Below are 10,728 nucleotides of genomic sequence, written 5' to 3' on the forward strand. Positions count from 1 at the left end.
GGTGTCCCCCGAGCCCCGCAGGGAAGCGGCTGCCGGGGCCGTGGTGCGGCCCGAGGGCGGCTCTGGGGCTGCGGTGGGAACATCCCGGTGGTACCGCGGGGCGTGTCGCTGCGGTTGCGGGAGCTTGAAGAGGAGGGACGGGCCGCTTTGGAACTGAAGAGTTAAGGTGCGGGGTCGTTGCCGCGTGTGCTGAGCGGGGAGCGTTGCGGTGAGGAGCGGCCCGCCCCTGGTAGGCGCTGTGTTGGGATGCCCGGGTTCCCGGGAACCGTGGCTCTGCGCGCCCGGCCGGTGTCATCCCTTCCTGATCCGGTGGGGCCGTTTGTCCAGCCCTGTGCTGGGAACGGGGAGACTCCTTCAGGGTTGGTCTGATAGTGGGTCCCCCCCGGCAGGGGGTTTGGCAGCAATAGTTTCAGATCTCTGTGGGCTTCAGAATCAATCAAAGTGCAAAGCGCGAAACGAATTCTGTGACTTGACTTTTCTCACGTGCACCTGTGTTGCTTCCTTCCCTAGAAATGGACTCCGAAGCCCTTAAAAAATACTCAGCGTTACATCCTAAGCCTGCTGGACTTGCCCTTCATTATGGCACTGCTGGATTTCGGGCCAAGGCTGAGCAGCTTGATCATGTCATGTTCCGCATGGGCTTGCTGGCAGTTCTCAGGTCCAAAGCCATGGCATCTACCATTGGCATCATGGTCACAGCATCTCACAATCCTGAAGTAAGGACAACCTTTTATTGGAAAAGAAAGTAGGTGTGTTCAGTCTGGTGGAATCAAAGCTCTTCATGGCACCGAGAGACCAGATCCTGAAGGCAGTTGCACCTGCTAAAAGCACGTTTAGCTTGCTTGAATATGGTCTCCAGCAAGTTTGAAGTTACTTTTCCCTGTACAAACAAGTGTAATTTTATCTTGTGTGGAAATTCTGTAACAGGCAATCAGTAACACTGACAAGCAAGGAGTACTCTTCTCAAGAGATGAACTTTTGAGCAAAATCTGCAAGTTTAAAAAATAAAGAGATACAGCAGTTACAAATTGGACATTTAGACTTCTGCTGCTGTGGAGTATTCCAGGTTGTTAGAATTTCCCCTTATGTCATATTAATGTCAAATTAATTTCATATCAAAGTTATAAGAGGGAAAATGTCAGCTACTTCAAATGCTGCTTATTTAATTTTGGGGGCTTGTTGGAGGTTTAAACAAACAGCTAAGCCATTGCTTCCCAGAAATGCTCCTCATTTAAAGAAGCAATGTGATTGAACCATGTGTTGGCTGTCTTCAAAGAGGTTTTATTAAGTTTCCCACTTTTAGGCTTACTGTCTTACATTCTTTTTTCTTCTAAGGAAGATAACGGTGTAAAACTGGTTGATCCTCTTGGAGAAATGCTGCACCCTTCCTGGGAAGAGTATGCCACACGACTAGCAAATGCAGAGGAGCAAGAACTAGAGACAATAATTACTGAGATCTGCCAAGAAGCAGTAGTAAAGCAGAACAAAGATGCTTCAGTTTTTATTGGTAGAGACACCAGGTAATTACAAAATGCTGTAGAACTGTGGTGCTTTTATGGAAGTGCCAATGTTTGGTTTATTGGTGATTTTGGAAGGTTTTTTTTGAAAGTGCTTTTGTTTGTTTTGTTTTCAAATGCCTATCCTGCTACCTGTGTATGTATAACTATATAAATACACAAAAGCTTTCCAATGCTGTTTCTAGCTTCCCTGAAGGTTACCAGCTGTAATTGTTTTCCAGGCCAAGCAGTGAGAGACTTTCACAGTCAGTAATAGATGGTATCTCCGTTCTAGGCGGGCAGTACCATGGTATGTTAAACTTTTGCAATTCTAGTTTGATTTTAAGTTTTCTATGTGAATGTGACAGTTCTGTAGACCTAAAGCAGTAGTTTAGACACAGTTTCCATTTTTGCTTATAATTCTCTTCTTTCAGGGTAGTTGTATGGCTTTAATGCCGGGCGAGGGGGTTCATCTATTCATAACAGAACTTGAAAAGTTTCATATGAGTTTCCTGCACTGAATTTGTCAGTTTATTGTACAACAGCAAATACTGTACAACTTCTTAGGATGAATTCAGTATTCTGTTTCTGAATATTGTGCCTTCTGTTTTATGCTAGATTATGGTCTGGTGACAACACCACAGCTACATTACATGGTCCGCTGTCAAAACACCCAAGGGCAGTACGGGAAAGCAACACTGGAAGGTTATTACAAAAAATTATCCAAAGCTTTTACAGAGCTGATAAAACAGGTGAATACTGGGTACTGTCTTCTTCATGCAAATGTACAAAATTATTATCTTCTGTTTGCTAGTCTATTTGAACCTGAAGTTTCAAATTCAACATGCCTCTAGGTGTGGTTTCGCTAGGATATGAGTTCACTCTGCCCCTTCTTCTTTGTGCTAAGTCTCCCAGCTCTGGAGAGAGTCAGAAGCACCTGAAGGTTGACTGTGCCAATGGAATAGGAGCACTAAAACTATCAGAAATGAAGCCCTACTTTCCGAAGGAGGTGCTAATCCACCTATATAATGATGGAACTAAGGAGAAACTCAATCACCTATGTGGTGCAGATTTTGTGAAAGTTCACCAGAAACCACCCAGAGGTACGTAAGTCAGTAATTTATTTCCTTCTACCTTCTCTCCAGGTCTGAAAGGGCAGGGTGTAGCAATGTTGTGTATCACCTTTGAATAAGCTGAGCTCCCTATTTCTTGCCAAGTGACTGCATGCATGATTCTCTGGATGATGGAAAGAGAGAATTATGTGACTGGGTTTGGCACATCCCTAGTTTACCTTAATCTAAATTGTATGGAGGTGTACAGTGTGTCTCTGACTGCCTGAAATATGTTTGAAAATCCAGTCCGAATGTTGAACTGGTGGAGTTCAAAGATGAGTCAGGACTGGCTTATTGTTATTTACTTTACTTCCCTTTGTGTTCTCAAGAAACATTTACATTGTGGGCTGTGGTGCTGCGGACACTTTTCTGGGTTCCCAAGGAAAATCTGGGATAATTAACAGCTTAACGCCAGCAGGCTAATTGATTGACAGAAACCAGTGAGGGAAATCAGCCTAGGGAATTTCCAGCTGCAGTTCCTAAGAAATGGACTTGGAAGTTAATAAAAGAGCAGTTCATGTCTGTGTGGCATTGCTGTGTCAAGCAGTGACTGCTGCCTATCTGTTTCTCTATTGGCATTAAGCCTGGAATGTTCTTTAAGGCAGCTACTGCTTATACATTGTATACATTACTGGATAAATTGAGTATGAGGCAAATTAGATGTGAGATGTTTTATAGCCAGCAGATCCACTTCTGTGGTTCTTGTACAGCTCTTGGAAATCTTGGTGATGGTTGTTTGGGAGAGGGGCAGTTTTTCCAGTGGTGGGATTTATGTGCCACCTGTTGTTATAATTGCACTTCAGTGGTGGCTTTGCTGGCCTGGGGGTGCACGCTTGTCTTACATTAGAAAAATGTATCATCTCCTGTGTGAAAGGAAGCAAAGGGGAGGTGCAGGTCTGTCAAGTGGGAATGGAATAAAATTAAACAAGCCTAAAATATTTTCTGAAGAACAGCATTTTTGATGTGAGGGAAAAAAATAGTGAACTCCCGTGTATCTTGGAGGGTGAAGGATGTAGGAGGTTTATACCAAGAGTGTGCAGTGGATCTGCCACATGTCAGGAAATAAATGCAGGTGACTTGTCTCTGGGGACCAGGGATGTGCAGTGTGCTGTGGCCTCACTCAGAGCAGTGGCAAGAGAGAGCTGGATGCATTCTCAATGTCCAGCCAAGGTCAGCCAGCTTCCCTTTGCTGCTTCAGGCTCCTGCCCCGGTGTGAGGCAGGACCGTCCCCTGGGTGTTGCCACAAGCTGCCTCACTGCTGTTTGCCTCAGACCAGGGGTGGTGTGTGCAACCCCGGATGCTCTGTGGTGACTCAGTGGATGAGGGAAGTGCTCTTTGGTGTTCACTGGCTGCAAGACTTTTAACCTTGCACAATAATTGACGGTCAGCACTGTCACGAGCCGAGGCCAGGGGCTATCGGGATACTTCTGTGACTCCCCCCACAATGTGGAGGGCTTTGTGAATGACCCTGAGGGCTCACATGGGGCCTTCACCTCTCACAGAGGAACGACTGCTGTGGGACCATGTTCTAGAGTATTCTAAAAATACCCCTCCTCACCACGCTCACAAATTGTTACTGAGACCAATGTTTAGTTTACGAATCAACTGGATTTTCATACACATCTGGGTAGAAGGTGTAGCATAGTAAATGTTTTGAGAGCCCGAATTTTCAATATTAGTATTTATATTATTGATCTGAATATGCACTTTTCAGTTGCCATTCCTTATAGCTTCCCTGTTGCAAGTCTCCTAGTAAAAGCCATGTCTGTTGCAGAGCATTAGTTTTGTGTGTGTGTGTGTCAGAAGAGTGATTGCCAGGTGAAATCTAAGGCTATTGAAACATTTTGTATCTTTCTTGTCTGTAACTTTCATTTGTAACTCCGTGTGCACTAGGGCTGGACATGGAGCCCAATGAGAGATGCTGCTCATTTGATGGCGATGCAGATAGAATTGTGTATTATTATAAGGATGCAACTGGCCAGTTTCACCTAATCGATGGAGATAAAATAGCAACTTTAATTAGTATCTTCCTTAAAGAACTTCTTGCCAAGGTAACTCTAACGTATGAAGCGAATGCTGACACTTCAATTTGTAAAGTGTAAAATAGTCTGAGGAAACTGTGTTAGTTTGTATGTAGCAAGTCTCTCTACATCTACCTAAAGTGAACCCAGTTCAAAAGACATCAGTCCTGTACCTCATTGGTATGGCCAAAATGTTGTTTTTATAAGGGTGTGACTTATTTCCACACTCCAAATAAAAATCTGAGCACTGTTGAGTTAATCTGGCATGTTTTCTTAGTGGGAGAACTTTTCCAGTTTCAGTGTATGAAGTATTGATATTCAGTTCTCCTTGTTTTGGCACCTTTCATCAATTTTTTTGTTAATTTTGGGCTCAGTCCTTCCCTCAGCATTTCTGGGAAGCTTTGTGAAGTTTGGGCATTCCATTTGCATGAGAACTTGGTTGTGGCAATCAAGGGGTTTGTATGTCATCATTCCAAAACCGAAACCACTATATCTGCTGCATAGCATCCTATCCCCACAGGGGATAGTGAGAAAATGCTTTTCTTTTCCTAGAAGTTCTCTTAGACTCGGTGTCTATGATACTAAACCTAGACAAGGTATTCTGTTGTGTTTTTTTTATTTAAAGACAAGCTTATTTCTCACAGTGTGGCCGAGAAACTGGCCAGTGAGAACTTGTGCTGGCCACCAGCCTGTTTGCTTTGCACTGGGAGCTTTGACTTTACTGCTTGTGTATGTGGCCTCATGCAACACCATGTGTCTGGCCAGGGCACTGAGCTTGCTAAATCTGAAAAAGGGGTTTGGAAAACCTAAGCTTGGAGAGCTGCTTCCAGCCAGCCACCGAAAACACAATATACAAAGACCTGAACAGAGTTCATGTTGTCTTAAATGTACAGAAGTTCTCTGTGAGCTGGTGCCTTCCTCTGATGCCCAGGACTTGTGTTTGTAGGATAATGTATTTTTAATCATTGTTATTATCCTACTTGTCTGGCTATGTGCCTGTTGGGCAGTAAATCACTTTGTCTTGGTTTGCTCAGGTGGGACAGACCTTAAAGATGGCAGTGGTACAAACAGCATATGCCAACGGGAGTTCAACACACTACCTTGAAGAAACACTGAAGGTATTCTTCATTTTATTTTCCTGATAGTTTTCTGCAACTGTTGTTTACTGCAAATTTGTTTACTTTTAAAATAAATGCTACTGTAATATGATAGCTAGGAATACTTAAACTAGGCTAAAATAAATGAAATTTGAAATAAAATTTAAAAGGAGATGCAAGAGAGCAAAGCTGAAAAGGTTCCAGTTAACTTTTACAAGTCTAAAAAAGTTTGGCAAGAGTTAAATGGATTCCCTTGTTTCTTCTGGAATAAGTTGTATGGCTTGGCCACACAGCGGGTCAGCAAAGGCTCCTTGATATTGTGACACTATTTCATGTTCTGGAGCAGGCTAAATGTTGGTCACTGTGGAAACTGTAGAGCTATGTTATTATTTCAGTTTGGATAGAAAGCTGGTATGTTCCCTGAAACCATAAAATGAGTTTTTCTTGGATGGGTGTATTGTTTGTTTGTCTATTTGTTTTTAAATTAGCCTTATTTCCACTTAAATAAATGAAATATTTTTTAATTGGGTTTGCAGAAATAGGGGATAATCTTAGCTCTGGGGAGTCAGTAGCTGTGAAGCACAAGTTAGCTTGTAACAGTCTGTCTGCCTTGGTGCTGCATTCCTGGCACTTCACCTGCAGTTCCCCTCTACTGGGAAAAGGCTGTGACTCTACACTCTCCTCATATCCTTCGGCTGCAGGTACCTGTGCATTGTGTCAAAACTGGAGTGAAACACTTGCATCACAAGGCCCAGGAGTTTGACATTGGTGTGTATTTTGAAGCAAACGGCCACGGTACAGTAAGTATGAGCAAATAATGCATAAAATCAGCCCGTAGGCACAACATTTTAGTTGGATTAGCTGGAGGTCATTTCACTCTCTGCTTACATTTATAATCAGGACTTTTCTCACCTTGTTTGAGAGCAGACTGACTTACTTCCCCCTCTGTCTTTATCATACCATTGCCACCAACTCCACTGTTTTATGTGGGTATGTGGCAAGAAACATTATTGATGGGTTATTTGGGCTTAACAAAGGTTTTTTGCCACATGGCCATGCATATCCTAGGGCTGATCTTGACAAGCTCTCATCTTGTTATTCTAGGTATTGTTTAGTAAAGATGCTGAAACTACAATAAGGCAACTGGCAAAAGAGGAAAAAGATGGTGAAAAAAGAGAAGCAGCAAAGGTGCTTGAAAACATGATTGACCTCATCAATCAGGTAGAAACAGAAACAAATCACTATATTGACAGTTATGTATGTTTGTGAGTGCCTGGACTGCTGGGGTGCCATAAGAGAAGGGGCCAAGAAGAGGGTAGCAGCTTTTATCTGGTGCAGTCTTTGGCTTCAGGACCCAAAGAGGGACTGGGAAAGCACAGGAACCTAGTGATTGATAGGACGTGACATGATTCAACAGCAAGTTATCTCTCATAACGTGTTTTTCACTATTCTATGTGATATGGGAGGATGGGGGCTTTCTGGTGTCCATGTCCACACAGCCCTGGGACTCCCTTTTAAGAGAGCACAGATGTTCTTCATAATTCACAGGCCAGCTTTAAGTGTCCTGACCCTGTAGCAAAGGTGAGGTCCTAGTCCTCTTAGGAGAATTGAGGACTAGCACCTGCCCTTAGCAGAGCTGTACAAGTATGGTGGTGTTCTCCTTGGTAAGGAGGAAAAAACAAAACAGCAGCATTTCACCCCCCACCCAAAACAAGTCAGTCTGGCTACAGTTTTCACTCTCCTCAGCTGGAAGCTTGCTGATCAAATCATGCCTTTGATTCTTCACTGGTGACTGCTCTGGTGTTTTTTCCCTTCCTGTTAACAGACAGTTGGTGATGCTATCTCAGACATGTTGGTTATTGAAGCAATCCTGGCTTTGAAAGGTCTGACTGTGCAACAGTGGGACACCCTCTACACTGACCTTCCAAATCGGCTGCTCAAAGTTCAGGTGAGCTACGCACTTCACTGGCTCCTCACACTAGGCTCTTGGTCTCCTGCTATGAGCAGCTATTGCCTACAGCTGTTTAGGTAGACTTTATTTTAAAGCTGAAACCGACTCTTTTTCCAAACCAAGCAGCTGAGTCCTATCAGAATGTGGTTAATACATGCTGGGCAGTAGCTAAGCAGGGATCTTCAAGTGTTGGAGTTCAGTGGGGAACTCCCAAATGGAGCTCTTCTACATGCAGTGCAATACATCAAAACCTGTGACCTTTTTCATTCATACAGCTCCAGCAAACAAATAAATTGGCTGTTTCTGATGCCACAGGTTGCAGACAGGCGAGTTATTGCCACAGTGGATGCAGAAAGGCGTGCGGTTACACCTCCGGGACTGCAGGAGAAAATTGATGGGCTTGTAAAGAAGTACAAATTGTCACGAGCTTTTGTCCGCCCATCAGGGACAGAAGATGTAGTGAGAATATATGCTGAAGCAGACACACAGGTCAGAGCTTAAACAACTTGTATGTGAAGTAGATTTGTTTATATTAAACAATCTTAGCATTAGAGGTATGTTTACATACTCATAATTTAATCGCACTTAACAGGGGCTAAATTTGGAAGAGAACCCTTAGTGTGATCACAAAAAGTCTATGCATTTTATTTATAAAAGTGATGTTTCATGTTCTCAGTGTTTAACAGTAAAAGGTAAATGTTATAAAGGCAGATTTGACACTAGATGATTTTGAAAAAAAATAAGCCTTCTTAAAGGCTTAAGAAGAAAATTACCAAAGCAGCCCATATTTGCATATTTACTGTAACCTTCTCATGCTGAGACCAATGTACTTAACTCTTCAAACATTCCACAGGAGAATGCAGATGCCCTTGCCCATGAAGTGAGCCTGGCTGTTTACCACCTGGCTGGTGGAAGAGGAGCACCACCCCAGCCTATATAACTGCAGTTTATAACTTGACTCATTTTTCTTATATTCCTTTGCAATCTGCTAATGTGGGCTCCTTCCTGAGAGTAGCCAAGATTAATCAGAACTGAGCAGAATATTCTTCTGCTTATTCTTTACCTCTATATTAGCAACTTACCTCTTAATGAGATGTTCTTGCTGCTCAGTATTTTCCCCACCTCTGAGTTCTAACGTCTGAAGATGAAGTGACTAGAAGATGATTCAGTGCTTGGCAGTCAGGAGCCTGGTCATCCCCAGAAGGAATTTTGCCCCCCCCACCTAGCTTATTACTTCAGTTACTGTCACATTGTGCCTGAAGTCCAAGTCCCACATGCCCAGCTAAGTGCCTGAAGTCCAAGTCCCACATGCCCAGCTCACCTGCACTGGCAGCGTTTGATGCAACTGCACCCACAGTAGCTGCAGCACAGCCAGGTGTTGTGGAGACATCATTCCCTGCCTTCCCACAACAACTCAAGCATCTGTGGACAAACACTGTTAAGGTAGAGGCTGTCATGGGTCTTGAGATTCAATTCACCTCAATTCAAGGGGGATAGGATATAATCAAAGAGCATTTGCAAATAACATTATCACAATAATATCTTCACCAGAAGCTATAAAGTGTTGCTTAGAGAGCAATGTCCAGTAATACTGTTTATAATCACTTTCAAGAGAGAAGGGACAGAGTAATTTGTCTTCTAGAGGCCTTACTACTGCTTAGCAGTGTGAAGGGGCAGGGCCAACAGGCTATAATGTTTTAAATACACAAGTCTCCTCTTCTACATAAGTTTAGTTCAGGGTATCTACCTCTGACAAACATATTTTTCATTGTAGTCCTGTATTCACTCCTGGTATGATGGCATTTTTCCAGATTGCTAAATAAGCACAAGTTCCAATGATTTAAAAAAAAGAACAAAAATAAAACTGGAAACAAATTGAAAAAAATGTGTATCTTGTATTTATTTTTTTTAGGATTTTTTTTTTAAGACGAAACTCAAGACAACAAAACATGTACTGTAAATAGTAGGCACCATAATCAATATGAGCCACCAATATTTAAACTTGATTCAGGCCACATCCAGAACTTCTCTTATTTACAAATATTTAACTTAAATACAACATTAAGTATTTCATTACATACAAAGTAAGAAAAGAATACTATACAACTGGGAAAGATACAGAATTTCATTTAAATAGTTACACTACATCTAAGCCGAGTAGTACCAGTTTGGTTCATGTTTTTATGATGCCTTCAAGAAAATCCTTCTCAACCATTTCTTCTATCTTTTGCCTTGCTTTGCTGGAGAAGGTTTTGAGGTCCTCCATTTTAATGTCTTTACTTGGAAAACAGTTGGGGTAAAGGACAGGGCTCCCTGAGTGTCCAACACATCTGCTTGTGACTTTGCTGTTAAAAACTTGGCTGAGTACATTGAAGAAAGGCAAAAGCTGCTCAATGCTGCGAACAGTGTAGATGGTTAAAAGCAAGTGACCTGGTTCCCAACTTAAGGTTTTCCCTGAGCTGTCCTCCTCTGGGTTTTTCTGTAAATACAGAGAAACGGGAAATAAATACAGGACAAAGCACAGAAAGCACTGGTAAAAAGAAAAGACTGATGCGCAATGAAGTACTTTTCTATATTCTGAAAATGTTTGTCCTATCACCCCAATGCACATATGCTGGAGGTGTCACTTTTGAAGCAGCTTTCCTGCTCCTCTCCTCACCGTGCTTTGCAGCAGCTGTGGCAGGGAGTGCTCAGGTTGGCAGGCACTCACTAACAGCAAAGCTGTGGTGGGCATTCGAGTCCCTTGCCTCAGCCCAGGGCTGCCCCAAAGCAAGGCAGCCCCCCTGCCAGCACCTGCCTGGTGCCCTGAGAGCCACTCCTGGTGTAGCACATCCCACTGGCCCACAGCAGCAGCCCGAGCTGCCCACAGCCCAGCCCACAGCTGCTCGGGCAAGGCTTGTGCTACGTCAGCTGCTTTCCAAAGCAGGCTGGTCTCTGGTAACGCTTGCACTTCACTCTACTGCCAGCATTAGTGACAGTAAGCCCCAGAGGAAGTTAATATAGTCATGAAGCATTTTTGCTTTGCAGCTAGAGCTCAGTTTTCAGGGAAAG

At 43.2% G+C, this 10,728-nt stretch overlaps 2 protein-coding genes across 3 annotated transcripts in view; one reads left to right on the top strand and one right to left on the bottom strand.

Annotated features, from left to right (window-relative positions):
- Positions 1-512: 512 nt before the first annotated feature.
- Positions 513-8,617, top strand: PGM3 (phosphoglucomutase 3). The gene is made up of 12 exons (XM_010003025.1): positions 513-716; positions 1,336-1,520; positions 1,739-1,806; positions 2,115-2,248; positions 2,404-2,599; positions 4,502-4,659; positions 5,664-5,747; positions 6,428-6,526; positions 6,831-6,947; positions 7,552-7,674; positions 7,993-8,166; positions 8,531-8,617. Exons 1-12 carry the CDS (start codon positions 513-515, stop codon positions 8,615-8,617), a joined length of 1,629 nt encoding a protein of 542 aa, XP_010001327.1.
- Positions 8,618-9,580: 963 nt separating this feature from the next.
- DOPEY1 (dopey family member 1) overlaps positions 9,581-10,728 on the bottom strand; it is a 50,903-nt gene continuing 49,755 nt past the window's right edge. Inside the window, exon 38 of one of the 2 annotated variants that reach the window (XM_010003036.1) lies at positions 9,581-10,156. In XM_010003036.1, coding sequence (XP_010001338.1) covers positions 9,851-10,156 — 306 coding nt within the window. In that variant the 3' untranslated portion in view covers positions 9,581-9,850. The remainder of the gene's footprint in view (positions 10,157-10,728) is intronic. The other variant, XM_010003044.1, reaches the window with a different exon arrangement.

The sequence above is a fragment of the Chaetura pelagica genome, unplaced genomic scaffold (assembly GCF_000747805.2).
Source record: "Chaetura pelagica isolate M959 unplaced genomic scaffold, ChaPel_1.0 scaffold170, whole genome shotgun sequence".
In the NCBI taxonomy this organism is placed as follows: domain Eukaryota; kingdom Metazoa; phylum Chordata; class Aves; order Apodiformes; family Apodidae; genus Chaetura; species Chaetura pelagica.

Coding starts and splice junctions, on each gene's coding strand:
- PGM3 (XM_010003025.1), top strand. CDS start 513: ATGGACTCCGAAGCCCTTAAAAAATACTCAGCGTTACATCCTAAGCCT. Junction 717..1,335: donor CAGCATCTCACAATCCTGAA/GTAAGGACAACC, acceptor TTTTCTTCTAAG/GAAGATAACGGTGTAAAACT. Junction 6,527..6,830: donor AAGCAAACGGCCACGGTACA/GTAAGTATGAGC, acceptor TTGTTATTCTAG/GTATTGTTTAGTAAAGATGC.